Source organism: Salminus brasiliensis, chromosome 8 (assembly GCF_030463535.1).
Source record: "Salminus brasiliensis chromosome 8, fSalBra1.hap2, whole genome shotgun sequence".
Taxonomy (NCBI): Eukaryota; Metazoa; Chordata; class Actinopteri; order Characiformes; family Bryconidae; genus Salminus; species Salminus brasiliensis.
The window spans coordinates 23,094,175-23,110,011 of NC_132885.1; the positions used below are offsets into that span (position 1 = coordinate 23,094,175).

General features: G+C 39.3%; 1 protein-coding gene across 5 annotated transcripts in view; it reads right to left on the minus strand.

Annotated features, from left to right (window-relative positions):
- Positions 1 to 15,837, minus strand: part of lrp1bb (low density lipoprotein receptor-related protein 1Bb) — a 374,780-nt gene that overhangs the window by 156,504 nt on the left and 202,439 nt on the right. For 4 of the 5 annotated variants that reach the window (XR_011980029.1, XM_072686149.1, XM_072686148.1 and 1 more), the window contains 3 exons: positions 6,411 to 6,491; positions 2,200 to 2,370; positions 27 to 206 (listed from right to left, as the gene is read on the minus strand). Coding sequence is in view for 4 of the 5 variants with exons in the window: in XM_072686149.1 (XP_072542250.1) it covers positions 27 to 206; positions 2,200 to 2,370; positions 6,411 to 6,491 (432 nt within the window). In the remaining variant the exon portion in view is untranslated. The remainder of the gene's footprint in view (positions 1 to 26; positions 207 to 2,199; positions 2,371 to 6,410; positions 6,492 to 15,837) is intronic. The other variant, XM_072686147.1, reaches the window with a different exon arrangement.

Below are 15,837 nucleotides of genomic sequence, written 5' to 3' on the forward strand. Positions count from 1 at the left end.
TAGCAGCACACAAATGCTCCGCTCACCTGAGTCTTTGCAGGTGAACTTTGCTTGCGGGTCACACATCCTCTTGATGCCCTCACAATTGCTCTCATCACTGCCATCCTCGCAATCTTTGTCGCCGTCACAGCGCCAACGCTCAGGGATGCATGTGCCATCAGCGCGACAGTGGAACTCCTCTCCACTGCATTCCACAGGGGGCAAGCCTGAGACAGAAACAACATGCAACACAGCATTGTTCTGTGGTATTAGTGTTGGGTGGCACTGCTAAACATTAAGTCAGACTAGAGTTAAGGTACTGAAGTTAAGCTTCCAGAGAATGACTACTCTGTTCTCCTAAATTCTATTCTGTTCTGTTCTTTTCCTTCTGTTAAAATAAAACCAAAGGGAACCTCATGCATTACTGGAAATGCTAACCAGACTGAAAGTACATTTCCAGAAGGTGTTTTACATCATTAAGGAACGCACTGAATAGGAATTATCTCTTTTGGTAGATAATTGTAAAATTGATCAAATCAAATCAAATAAAATCTTTGATCTGATCAGATTCTTTAAATTCGAATGTTTAGGTAGTGATGGGTTACATAGTGCAATTCTCTATGAAAGGGCTATATAAACAATGTGTTTGGTTATTATTATTATTATTATTATTATTATTATTATTATTATTGTGACCCTCTAGGAATAGATTTCACATTTGTCTGTTATGCTAATCCTGCTAGATTTAGTTCCCATATCAGTGCCTCCCCAGTTTGTATGCAAAAAAGTATATCTACCTGTTTAAAATTTTATCATACAATTGAAATGTACCTTTAAAATTCCAGTTATTTCTCAATAACAACAGTCCTTAAAATGAATATTACTGTGTAACAAGTCCTTGTTGTCATGAACAAAAAAAAAAACATTTTTCACATTTTGACATAAGTAAGTCTAGCAGTTATTCTTCACTTTGGCCACTGTATAATCTGTGACCACTAGAAATGACATAAAAAAATAAAATCTTTACACTATTTTGTGTAAATACTGACAAAATACTGGTATACCGTAAATGTCCGCTCTGAATTCCACTATCCAGGCAAGCCTGGTTGGACTTTTAGTTTTATTCTACTATTATTCTATTTATAATTATTTACCATCTTAAGTCCATGACTAGTCCATGACTGGCTTCTATATAAAGCCCTAAAAGCTTATTATCAACTAACAAGATTTCCTATGGACTCTTTTTGTTGGTCTGCTACTGGCCAAGCAGGCACTAAAGGAAAGCAGAGGGACTTCAGCACCACGGACAGCGACCAAGCAAGTTACAGCAGAAAACTTTCATGGTGCACATCACCATGTCACATGAGGATAACTGATTTCTGCAGCAGGTTGTCCATTAATGATTTACACTCCACACAGGGAATCCACAGGTGCTAAATAAATCTTCCTGCAGCATATTTACACATTTAACGATCCCATTACTAACCGGCAGTTTGCACATCGCACAGACTCTCGATTGTCCCGCTGCACGAGACAGGTGTTAAAGCTAAACTGGAGAGCGAGAGCAGGCGGTGGAACGATTTGCTTAAGGCTTGATGTTGTGCGCTAGCACTGTCTGCAGCACTTCACACGTGCAGAACAAGGGTTGCACGCTGATCCGGAGCCCTGCGATGGGAGGCGGTAAGCCGGGCAGGTCCTCTGAGACAGACAAAGGGGGTTGAAGGCCTCCGCCAGGAGCCGGTTTGATGAATGGCTTCCTCATTTCTGTGACAAGCTAGTGAGCTGAAAGCATTGCAGGGCCCGTCTCAGCTTTCAAAGGTAATTACAACAGATTAAAAGATTCAAATCTGCAGGGTCGTTCTCTAGCGAGCGCAGATAAGATCAGATCCGCTGAGGAGCGGTTGAAGAGAGAAAGTTTCAAACTTGTGTTCGGCAAATTAGGGACATCGCACAGAGCCAATTATGAGTAGCGGACTCGATGGTTATCTTCCTACTCTTTACGATGATTTGCTAATCAGCCATGTTGAGAACATGTGAGACGTTTCCATAGGCAGCACGCAGACAAGCTCTCTTGAATTACTGAGAATGCAGTTTCTGTGCTACCGTACCCTAACTGGTCTAATAAAGGATGCTGTAATCCTGAAAAATGCACAGATTTTCGTTCAGCAATAGCGCCACACACACACACACTGCAGGTTGCCAAGGAGACCGGTCTCTTACCAGCAGAAGCACCCGCACAGGTCACGTTCTCATCACTGAAGTCGCCGCAGTCGTTGTCTCCATCGCAGGCCCAATGGTAGGGGATGCACCGGCCCGTGGAGCACTGGAACTGACCACTGGAGCAGGCGTGGACACAGCCGGCCTCATCACTGCCGTCCCCACAGTCATCATCTGCAGGCACAGGGGTTGAACAGAGAGAGCGAGAGAAAAAAAAAGAGAGAGAGAGAAAGAGACAGAGAGAGTGGATTATAAAACACTGGGCAGTGTATTGTGGGCCTCCCCCTCAATCGGAGAGATATTGCCTTCATATTGCGCACTGACCTTGCGGTAACCTCCGCTCAGGAGAAAGGAAAAAATGGAAGTGATAGGTGGAAAAAAAGGCTAGTTGTTTTGAGACTGTAGACTGCTTCAAACTAGGAAAGAGCATTTCAGCCTTTTATCTCCATTGTAGCAACAACTGGTAGCTCTATATCTTGTGCACTGAGCAAAGAACAGGGAGCTAAATCTCTAATTTAACTTATGCCATTCAGATTTTCCAGCTTTAGCTGGAGCATGACGTTTCCCGAGAGAAGAAAAAGTACTGATAGTCCTATTGTCTGAAAAAAATGAGTCCAGTGTAACCATATGACATCAACATTTTTTGCCCATTTGGCAAAACATTTGCAATTGCTTTATCCATTATATTAGAGCAGTAACAGTAACAGCTCCTCCCTGGCTCATTACTTGGCGCACCTGCAGCCCATTTGGCTCATTGACTCTTCTTTAAGTACTCCTGTGTTTGAGTGCAGAGGTTGCAAAGTCTCTGGTTATTTATTCTAGTTTCAGAGCAGCAATTCCTTTTTCTAATTTCCTGGATTATTATTTTTTTTACGTTGTTCTTTTGACTAGAGATTCACCAGTATTTTGACTTCTGCCTAGTTGTCTAGACTTTTGAATTTCCCCAAATAAAGCCACGCTGTACAGGCAGCCAACCTAAAGCCCTTTTTACAGTACTCTTTTCAGTTCAGCAGTGCTTAATGACATTTTGGCTTTCAATGTCGACCTTCATGTTTCTTGTGGAGCAAAGCAGTAAAAAGTACAGCCAATGTTTGGTCTGTACTGTTAAGTCAGATGTTGACTGCTCATAAAATAACTGTATCTGACATGTCCGCATGATGTTCAAATACGGGGAAGCTAAACAGAAATTTATAAGTTAACATTAACATTAAACAATGCCATAACACATACATACACATCAGCCATATCATTAACACCTGCTTGTGTCTACGTTCACTGTTCATTTTATCAGCTCCATTTACCATATCTGAGCACTTTGTAGTTCTATATATACAGACTGGAGTCCATCTGTTTCTCTGTGTACTTTGTTAGAACCCCACAGGACCACCACAGAGAGTGTGTTAGTGTGTGTCATGCTGGTATGAGTGAATCAGAGTTTTAAACCACCAACCAGAAATATCCAGCTAACAGCACCCTGTGAGCAGTGTCCTGTGACCATTGATGAAGGACCAGAGGATGACCAACGTAGGCTTCTGCCTATGACTTCACATCTATGAGGTGGACCAACTAGGTAGCTGTGTCTAATACAGAGTTGACTGTGAGTGGACACAGTGTTTAAAAACTCCAGCAGCACTGCTGTGTGCGATTCATTTGTACCAGCATAACACACACATGCTGAGAATGACCTACCATCCAAATAATACCTGCTCTGTGGTGGTCCTGTGGGGTGCTGACCATTGAAGACCAGGATAAAAGGAGCAAAGTACGCAGAGAAACAGTCTGTAATTACAATTATTAAGTGCTCCCATATGGTAAATGGAGCTAGTATAATGGTCAATGTGCATAGAAACGAGGTGGTGCTTTTAATGTTATGGCTGATTGGTGTACTCCAAACTCCAAAAGTGTTTTTTCCATGGCATCTCTTAAAGAACCCTTCATCATTCTCCCACACTGCGGTTCAGCTTTTCTCTACAGAATGATTACTGAGATGAAATGACTTTCCGTTTTTCACATACATGGTGTATGGGTTGAAATACCAGTCAGATCTGAGAGTGGAGGTCACTTAGAGTAGAGACTCAGTAGAGAGTAGAAACCCTCCTCCCAAGCAATGCTTCTCATCTCCAGCCCAGGAGACCCCCTACTCCGCACAGTTTTGAACTATTCCCTGCCCCCAACACACCTGATCCAGCTCATGAAGAGCTTGATAATTACCCGATGAGCCGGATCAGGTGTGTTGGGGCAGAGAATGGCTCAAACTGTGCAGGGTAGGGGGTCCATCAGAATGGAGCTGAGAGCCTCGGAGCTAAACGATTATTGGTCACACTTTCCGACACAGTAATTTCCTCAGTAAGGAAACTTAAGAACAAATCATCGCTGTCCAGTGAAAAACCTGTATCTTCAAAATGGTGACTTTTTACAGGAAAAGGCAAACTTCTGAGTCCTGAGCTTTGAATAGAAGGTAATGTGAAATAATAGTCCAAGTAATTTAGAGCATTTAAATTGGTCTATAAATTGATTATTTACGCAGTGTACAGAGCAGCTACAGGGTTCAAAGCATGGAGAAAAAGAAAAAATGGCAAAATGGAGAAACATGTTTTTCATTGGACATTGGCGATATATATTATTTGAGTATTGTGCTTCATGTTTTATTACCAATAAATGAACATGAGTAGGACTCGATATGGGAATTCAGTAATGTCCTTCAGGACCAACTGAATTACTTCAATATTACAGAAAAAGTCTATTTAAAGTTATTTAATTCCAAAATACTTGGTCTAATCAGCAATCATGAGCCAAAAAGCATGTTGATTGTCTGTTTAAATTACATATTGAATATATATATATAATATTTTAGAATTTATCAGCTCTCTTTGCTTATTTATTTACATTGCAATTAGTAAAGATTAGGGCTGTAAGACAGCACTGATATACTGAAGCATTGTGATATACATTTTTGCTATACTGTATCGACACTGTTTCTGAGAAGTGATTTTTAATGAATACATCATGGTGTGGTAAACCCCAACTGCTGGATAACAGTGTTGTAGATCAGTCTTCAAATCTGACTGTTCTAACTGCATAAAAAGTCAATTATTAAATTTCTCAGATTGTATGCATTTTTTTTTATGCATTTTATGATGCGTATGGTGTTTTTATACTACAGGTCTACAAAAAAACCCCACAATATATCTTACTTGCAGTATCACAACAATGCATTGCAATATATAGCAATATGTTAAATCGTAACCCCTGTATCATGATACATACTGCATTACCAAATTCCTGCAAATACACAGCCCTAGTAAATATATACTCCAACACCTCACACATTTCTTAGGAAACACCACTTTCTATTTGAAACTGAAAAGAAGGTCTCAAAAAAGGTACAGTAGGTAACAGTACTGTTATCAATACTTACACATCTGGAATGATAGAAGAAGAAGGAGAAGTTCCTCCAGTAGATAAAGGAACACCAGATAACGTACACTTGTAGAATAAACAGCTGATACGTGAACTAGTATAGTTGCAAACTAAAAGATTCACAGAAATTGTTAATTATTAAATAAACATAAGATATAAGTATAAGGAATAAAATGATGTTGCTCTATGAATACAAAATAAACAAGAACTCATCCAGCAGTTACTTGCTATCAACATAGTCTTTACACTGTCATTTTAATGCATGTCCCCTGTTTCTAACCTAGGCCGGAAGTCCTTGTTGTCATGCTTTGGTGTATTAGGCTACTCACGAGAGATTTGCATTACTTAACCTGCTGATTATTATTAAAGTTCATCTACCAACTGTTTTTCTTAACCTTGGTATCCTCAGAAAAACAATAACCACAGGATGCATTCATGCTTGTTATTCATTTATGAAGCGGCACAGCAAAATTTGTTTCCAATATTTACCATGTTTGTTGTTGATTTGCATTATGAATATGTAATCTGCTCTTTCATGCTCTGTTCTGTTGTTTATTATGTAAATGTACTTTATCCAGCGTTAACTACTGTGGGAACAGATAATTCCTTATCGTGTCCATTGATTAGCAATGAAGCATAGCACAAGATTTGCTTCCCATAGTTTCTATAGTCATTTATATTTAGCACTAGGTTACTGAGGAAGTGTACTTAAGAAACACACTGTAAAGTGCTAGTGTATTATCGAGACACATCAATTGTTCGAACCGCTATTGTGCTTAATTCCTGAGGCTCACCTGAGTCACAGTGCCACTTCATGCTGATGCACCTTCCGTTGGCACAGCTAAACTGGGTGAGAGGCTCACACGTGGGAAAGGCTGTGGACAGACAAGGAGAAAGAGAGAGAGAGCATGGGGACTGTGCACTCCGAAGACACTGACACTCCAAAGACGACCCAATATATCACTGTCTCTTTGATACACCGGAGCTGGAGGCCCATTTTTCATGTTGCGTTTAGCTTTGAAATATTGCAAAAGAAGTTTATTGCGGCACAGATTGTTCTGTTATGCCTATAGATTAAATTCAGAGGTTTCTTTGTCCTCAGTGTATTTGGCAGTCTTTGCAAATGTGTAAGGGGAGGGGGGGTTTAGTACTTGCAAACGTAGAAAAGAAGAAAAAAAAAGAAAGAAAAACCTGCAGAGTCATAGTGTAATGCAGTGTAGTGTTGTTACTGTACACTACCGTGCTCTGTGCATTGCTGAGGCCACAGTACCCTGAAGGTCATGCAAAATGTCAAAGTGAATTATTGGTATTTTCTCTCAGAGGTTAATGAAAAATAAGTTGCGAACAACTGGGAAAACAGAGCTTACTGAGACTGAAGGAAACAGTCTGAGGCAATAAGAAGGTGCCTGAAGGCAATATCGGAGCAGTTGTGGGATATCGTAACGAATCAGCCTGAGAAGCTTCAGACGCCTTCAGCTACAAATAAAGATTTTTTTTCCCCTTCGTTACGTCTATTGGGTATGAGGTTCATTGTGATGTGTTTATGTTGGAGATGCAGTGGATCAGAGATAAAGTAAAGCATCATCATTCAAAGGCAAAAAAATAAAAAATAAACATCAGTGTTAAATGTGTCCTATTTATAGCGCCAAGCGTCTTCCAGATATTAGAGGCGAACCTAAAGTTCATAATGAAGACAACAAATCCCCAAATAAGCTGTCAACATGACATGCTGCTAATTTGAGTGGCCAAACTTTAATTTGTGAAGCCGCAAACAAAACAGGCGTCTCTGCTGGGAGCCTCGGACTCTGTGGCACGCCGTTTAACCAAACATCAGCATTCTGACACTTTCGATAATGAAGGTTTCTGTAATTACTCAACGTCCACGTCCTTATCTAGCCGCAGTATGACCATGAAGCGTATCTGTCACTTTCGATGAGAAATACACACTAAACCAGTCACTCAATTAAACTGTTCAGCCTGCCAACACAATGATATTCCCACCTGTGCGCCTAGACGCTCCTCCCAAAACATGCAAAACAGCATGAATTTACTTTGTGTGTCCAGTGCAATGTCAATGTGGTTTACACCACCCAAACCTTGTGTCCCCTATTAATTTAGAATTAATTAATTCCTAAATCATGTACAGAGAACAGGCCTAGCTGGGTACCGCTTGTTTTGTCATGTTTTGTTTCACTTTAACTGCTTAACCACTTACTGTAAGAAGATAGCGGACTTAGCTCACACAGTATAATTATCTGGCACTTATCCCGTGGCATGGTCTATGACTAATGCTTGTTGCTGACAATATCCTTCATGCTAATTACACTGCTATGTGTACTTCTGCATAATCACACAATTTTTTACAATAAAGTTGACACGTGAAATCTGTAATCAGACTTTTTCTGCCTGACATTAAGTGACAGGAACAATTAATCAAACAACAGCCTGATTTTTCATCCAGAGTGGCCATCACTCTGCTGCTTTCAGCAGACGTTTCTCCCTAACACTACCACTTTCAAACATGTAGTTCTTTTATTTAATAAAAATCTATACAATGGAGAATTCAAATACTATAAATCTCACAAAAAAAAGGTATTAGGTAGCAATAAAATGAAGCAATTATACCTCCACTGACTTTTACAAGGGGGAGTGGTGGTTCTATCACTGCCAGTCCAGATGTTAAATGCTGCACTGAAGTGAACTACGTAACTTTAAAGCAGTATTATGTGAGAATTGGTATTTCTTGCTCTTGGGCTCCCCCTAGACTTTGTGATTTGAGCCACCCCTAAAGAACATCATGCTTACATGTATTTCTGGAATTTTTACAGATACCAGACAGTTGCTAAAAGTGAAAGAAGCAAGAAGCTTTGTACTAATTTTACCTATACTTATGCAGCATCACGCAGCTCTCACAAGAGTTGTCCTGCCCACTTCACTAGAATTACATACTGGAGGCAGCAGTGTGCAGAGCCCTGAGTAGTAACAACAGAGACGCTACCCTTTAGGTCATCAGTTTTAAAGTAAAAATGCTACATCAAGCTGCTTTAATGGAGCAAATACAAAACCTTTTGCGAGTCTTCAGTTAGCTGTAAACTAGCTCAGTATGCTAAGTCAGTAGATTGATATTACAAAAATTTACACAAATATGACTTGGGTTACACAGTGTTAGGCAGCTCTTTGCTTCACCAAAGTTTGTAGTTGTAGTTAGCAGTTAGAGTAATAACAATGCATTAAGTGGATGAAGAAGGAGAAAGTGCACTAATTACTGAAAGTCTACTGACACTGAGGATGGTCAATTTAGTGGGCTATCTACTAATAACTTCCATACGAAGGAACACAGATGCAACTTGCAGTGCAATACAATACCCATGCTGTCTGTAAGCTCATTTTTCTGCCAGGGAGGTTAAAAAAAACAGCTTTCTCTGTTTCTCAGTGAAATTGTGGTGTCTTATTAGGACAAAATAATGAGTTATTACTCTTCTAGAAAGTAGGTGATTATTTCATTGTGAGTCATTATTTTGAGAAAATAAGTCCTAATAAGTCAAAACTTTGGAAAAATAACGAACTTTCTGTTTTCCGGCTGGTGGTTTGAGTTGAACCTGAGTTCCATCCTGAGTGCCTTCAGAAATCATGCCATATTGCAAAGTTCCTGTTTAATTTTACTAAGTACATCTGGGTTATTTTGGAGTATTACTGCAAAAGAGGCGGCGATACTCAGATAAGTCACTGCATGCACAAAGTCTTAGCAATGCAGGGGTCGTTCCGCCAGAACAGATTCACCATGTAGTTTTGCAGTCTGGAAAACAAAATTGTCAAATCATTACTTGGACAGAACTTTTTTTCTATTAAGACACTTTGATGAGTGACGAGGGAGGAAAACAGCAGTTTTCAGACTGTGGGTGTGAGGACGAGCGAGTCCCAAGGAAGCTTCATCAATGCATATTGTTTGTTTCCACATGGGAGCAGAGCTACATAAAGCGCAGTGCAGGCCCATGCATTTTTAATCTATTATCACAGTATGTTGTTGTGTTTGTTGATGGAAAAACTGGTAAATTGGGAATCTGAATAATTATGGACATTTTACACTGCACATCATAGTTGGTGGGTTGCAGGATGAACAACAACACATCTACATGTGGTTTGTGAACAGCCTGTTTTACTAAAATAACTTTTATTTTAACTTGTATTTTATTTATTTATTTAATTTCCTTAATGAATTTTGGAGCAATGTGACATGGCAGGAATTCACAACTTCTATTTCAAATGAAAATAAATAATTGTGTTTGAAAAGACTTTCAATAAGCACAAACAATAGCAGCCATATTAGCATCAAGGTTCTCTCAGGCATTAAACGGCTCATTGTCATTATTTACTACCCTGAGTAAACTGAGTAGCTGCTTTATTATTATTATAATCTTCTCTCAGTATTTTGTGTTTTGGGAGGGAAACTCCTAGAAATGCTTACGCAATGAGGCAAAGGCACAAAGGAGCTTTATTTATTGACTCCCTCTGATTTTATTATGGGAGCCTCAGCATCACTAGACCTATTTAGTAAATCACAAAGCCACTTGTTACCTCCAACATAGTGTTCATTATGGAGAGAAACATTATTAATTCTCTCATTGTTCACTTTCTATAAAGGTGCTAAAACTGTTTAGATGTAGAGTAGTAGCATCATAAGACAAACATTTTACACGTATCCTCCACAAACCAAAAATTGAGATTCCAAACTTTCCCCAGTGTGTGTGGACCGTGTAATCGAGAAACTTCGGACTAGACTCTGATCCTTGAGCTTTATCTTGTCTGTGGGAGATTACTTATGCTGCATTGCTATGCCTCACGTTGTTACAGTCTGGCCGAATAACAAGACAATCAAGCGAGAAAAGAATCGTAAAGAGTTCAGGTGAGTGTGAAGAGTTCCATTTGAGGTGTCGATAATTCCGAGACAGGGAGAAGGAGAGATAGATAGAGAGAGAGAGAGAGAGAGAGAGAGAGAGAGGGAGGGAGAGTATGGGGTTATTTTCTAAAGGCGTCTGGATTGCAGTTTGGACAACACGTCTCAAAATGAGAAAGTGCTTCTGAAAACACATGTCAAAATGTGAAGCTAGCGCTGGAGACAGCAGCTAATAGTGGCTCTCAAACTGATTTTTACAGTCCCTTGATTTTGGCGATTGCTTCTTTTTTAGAGTTCCACTTCTCATGATGGGTCCAGCTCCACTAAAAAGGAACGTTGGAAAGCTACCAGGGATTGCAGGAGTAATAATTCTGGCTGGCACAGACTGTTTACAGAGAAATCCAATCACTGATGTGTGTCTCCACAGCTGACAGTGCCAGTTAATATACAATAAACAAACACATCTTAGGCAAACTGCTGGCAAATAGTATTATTTGCTATGAGCCCAGCTCAAGCCTAAGAAAAGTAAAGTTGCTGCCATGCTGAAAGCCTTAATGCATAAAATAAAATAAAATAAAATAAACACATTTGCAGTTATTCTTACACTGGGAATGTGGAAAAGAAAATGTCTAGCAGAGTCCACTCCACCATACACAGAAAATATTCCAAAACAGAATATTAGAACTGATCAATCTTCTCTGGGCGTGAGGGACACAATGCTTGTTTGTTTTACGCTGCTTTTGTCTTCTTTCCAGAAATCATGGAAACAAAAGAGAACATAATGTCTGAAATGCTGCAAAAACATCTCAGCACTCAGACAATACAATGAAAGGATCACAAAAGTTGAATCCCAAAAGAGAGGCATAACAGAAAAACGCCTGGAGAATTCTGACAGCATTCGAATTAGCATCACACCGAAATCCTCCCCGTGCTTCAGGTGCTGGAGCCGCAGTGCAGCAGTGGCGCTAGCTGAGCTGCCGGGGAAGCAGTGGAGCTCCAACCGTGCACGAGAACGCTCTGCCTACAATATGCCCCAGAATATGCTTCTTTCAGCCCAGCTTGATTATGATTAAGTGAAGCCAAGCGTGCACTCTAATTACTGCTTACACAGGGTCTGTTTGTGTGGGAGTGTACTGAGGCAGCTTAAGACGCAGCAGAGGTAACGGAGACAATTGCACTTGGAGCAATTTGCACCATTTGGTAAGGGAACCTTAGAAAGCAACATGTTTACCTCAGAGTGAATCGGCAGAGGAGGGAGGAAAAAGTCTTTTAAAATTTAGCAGAATGGATTTCTCTGTTTCTTGAGTTCTGGGTTTTATCTATGACTGCTAAAAAAAATCAATGGGTTGCTGACATTTCAGTTTCACATCCAAAGCAGTAGCCGATATCCAATAAAATACATTTTTGATGAAAAATAAACAAACAAAGAAAACTTCATCAACATGAAAATGAGTAAAACACATTCAACAGAAATAGTCTTTAGAAATCTGCCAATTGCAACAATAAATAAATACAGCCCATTTAACAATGTCTAAAGTGCTGTTATATTTATTTGTCACAAAAAGACCCTGATCTAACAAAGTCAAGTATTATAAAATGTAACCTTTCTTGTCAGATTAAACAAATCGATAATAAGTGCGGGGGAGTGGCATTTCCTTTAGAATGTGTGTGCCTTCCCTCAGGAACTATTACAGTGCATACACCAACAAAGGCAGCTTTGTGCATTTTTATATAGTGCATCATAGTATTAGAAGTATTAAAACTAGCCTAAAGAACCAACCAAGCAAAAACATTAAAAAGAAACCTCACCAATATGAATATAAACAAAACTTTTTAAACTATTTAAAACACTGACATTCAATAGGATTTTTTCTGTATATTACAACAGCAAATAATTACAGCCCATCATCATACTGCTTATAGCTTGAGAGTTTTAATATCTATAAATAATAAAGTGTTAATTTCTGTCCTTTAAAAAACTTGTTTCTTAAGTGCCACATATTTACAGTTTTTTTGACACGTAGAGACCAACAAAGCCACGAATTCATCGACTATTTTGAGCAATTATTTAAATACATAAATAGTATTATATACCATATGGGCAAAAGTATTGGGACACCTACTTATTCATTGTTTCTAATGAAATCAAGAACATTAAAAAAAGATTTGATCCTGCTTTTGTTGGAGTAACTGTCTCTACTGTCCAGGGAAGGTTTTCTACTACATTTTGGAGGATTGTTGAGAGGATTTCATTGCAAACAAGAGCATTAGTGTAGTCAGGATGTAGAATGATCACATCCCACCCCATCCACAACTCATCCCAAAAGTATATAATGAAGCAAGATTATTCCAGAGAACACCGTCCCACTGCTCCACAGCTCAATGTTGGGGGGACAGCAAGCTCACGGCTGGCATTAGGCATGTTCTTTGCCAAAATGTTCTTTGTTGATCTGAAGCAGAGTCCTATTCTATTGTTAGTACTTCCCTAAAGGGACTAGACAATCTGTGAGTGTGCATTTGGACATTCGTCTCAGCAATGGGTGAGCTTAAAGTAGCTGAATGGATTTATTAGGGATGTCCACAAACATTTGGACATATAGTGTACTTAACACTTTAAATCAACAAATCAAAAATAAGTCCTTAGCAAGCGGCATTGCATTGTGAATGTGTGTGTGTGTGTGTGCTCCCTGGGATTCCTATTACAGAGAACATGCAAATAAGGGCAGCATCATGCCCTTTTATATAGTGCTTTAAAACACAGTGTGAAACTGGAGTTTGGGTTCTGGATTATCCTGCAACCACTGAAATAATAATTAAATCCAATAAAAAATATTTGAGTGGGAAAAAAAAATAAAATAAAATGGGAACGAGATTCTAAGTCATTGCCATGACTTAGTAAGGTGTGGGAACAAGATAATTAAGTTGCCCATGACTTAGTGCCCAAGACTTAGCAAGACCAGAGCTCAACTACATCATCTTAAACTGTGGCCACAACTTAATTATTGTGTTCCCACATCATATTAAGCTGTGGCCACAATTTAGTAAGGCATGGGAATGAGATAAGTGCGTTGTAACCACGACTTAATTATCTAATTTTCACACCGCACCGCCACAACTTTATTCTATTTTGCAATTTTATTTATGTGGGATGTCATCATGTCACCAGCGGAGCTCTGTGTGTGTGTTTCCATTTAAAATATCTATATCTTTAACTTATAGAAAAAGATCTGTTAATTATATTACCACAGCTCATCACCACACTACTTCTCATGTTCCTTTTTATTTTTGTGCTATTTCTACCTTTTGTTTCACTCTTCTCCTCCAACAATGTGATGTCTGAAGTGCTGCTGCTGTGTTTATTTTGTAAATAACATGATCTAACAAAGCCAAGAATTCACAGATTCATAAACCAGTCTGAGCAAGAAAATACATTCATATTAATACATTTCACACTCCAGTTGCCTTTTCTTGTTATTCTGGTTAAACAAATCAGCAATAAGTCCTTAGTGAGCTGCATTCCATTCTGAATGCATGTGTGTGTGTGTGTGTGTTCCTTAGAAACTGTTGCAGCGCATCCAATATTAAAGGCAGCATTGTGCTTCTATTAAACACTGATAAAAAATAACATGGTAGCACACAGAAAGCTCCAGTTACACATGCTGCTACATTTTACTATGACCCCGTTTACACCTGGTGTAATGTCATGTGGCTAGTATCTGTATCGTACCCTGATATGATTTTAGCCACATGCATTTACACTTGGTAGTCAAATGTGTCTCTGGTTAGTCTGAAATCCGATCTCTGTGTGGACAAAATATGCAAATTTGCTCATTGTGCAGCAATTATTACTGGTGTTTCGGTTGTACTGGGAGGGTGTTTTAGTCTTTAAATGCATAACTATAACATGTTGTATAACTATAACAGTGTATCTGGTTCAAATGAGTCTTGGGTGGGTTCACACTTGCCCTTTTATGTGTCTTGGCCTTATCCAAATATAATCCTGATACTCAACATAAGAAGTGACCAAATGTAAACAAGGTCTATGCTGAATGTGGACATGCACACATTCCGACTACTCTAATTTTCACTAATTCTTGCCCCTATCTCTCTCCAGTGCTATGTTTTGTTAGGGCTAACCTGGTATACTGACATTTAGAATTGAAACACTGAGGCACGTCTGAGGCTAAAATACTTTGGAACCTTAAACACATAATCCTGTTTCCATGGCTAGTGGCACGGAGTGCCAAGGCGTGTGTTCTTTTGAACATTACAGCATGCTTTTCTTCACTCAGAGAGGACAGCAGATAGGTGCTTGGCTTTTAATGCTGATGTTTCATAAGCCTGCATTTGAATACCTCATGAGTCATTTAGCAGACGAACCCATCACAGAAGGACACTGGCCAATAAATATAGTCTTTTCCCCCTCTAACGAAGCAAATTATTCACACAGAGAGATAAAATGAATTCAAGGTCTTTATGTATACGGCCTGACATTGAAGCATTGTGCTGAACAGACTTCTAAGAAGGTGATTGAGAAAAACACCCATAATACCGACGGGACTAAAGAGATCCATGAAGTGTGTCCTGATCCTAATAACTCTGCACCAACTTCCATTCCCTCTCCGGTCCCAAGGTAACAACGCTCACTTTGTGCATGATAACCAGGAAATAAGAGGCCGGATTATTCATACCACATAGTGTAGAGTTAGCATCGAGTTAGAATTGTAATTTAAAACAAACGGCGGAGAAATAATGCAGCCTTCTCCCGGTAACATTTCATTCTAAGATAAAAGCAGACCAGTGATGTGGACACCAGAGCTGTCAACCTGGCTCAGGAACGAAATTCTAATTTTCCCCCTTGTTTGTTTGTCAACTATTCAAATATATTTGCTTTTTAAATGAGTTGTTTTTCATGAAGAAGACAACAGCAGTAAATAGCATTTTGCTAAGACAGTCTAAAGTCTTCTTATATATCAAGCATCCCCAAAAGCACAAACCTGTTGGTCTCAGCCTGGAGGCGCGAGATGGTTGTCTGAAAAAAGGTATATAAGTTTGGAGAATAATGCTTATATAAAACTCCAGAGGCCAGTCGAACTATGAGTGGCTAAGTGAAAAAAGAGCACAAACTGAGCAGAAGCAAAACCACCCGTATACCCACCCACCCAGCAGAAGTTATTTGCACATTTGGACGTGTTTTTGGACTTGTCATGGACTTCATTTAGCCGATAAACAGACATTGAAACTTGGGCTGTGTCAGTTTTTTTCAGTCCACATATATCCATTAACATAACTAGTTGAAAACATTGTGTACAAACCCAAACTAGTCT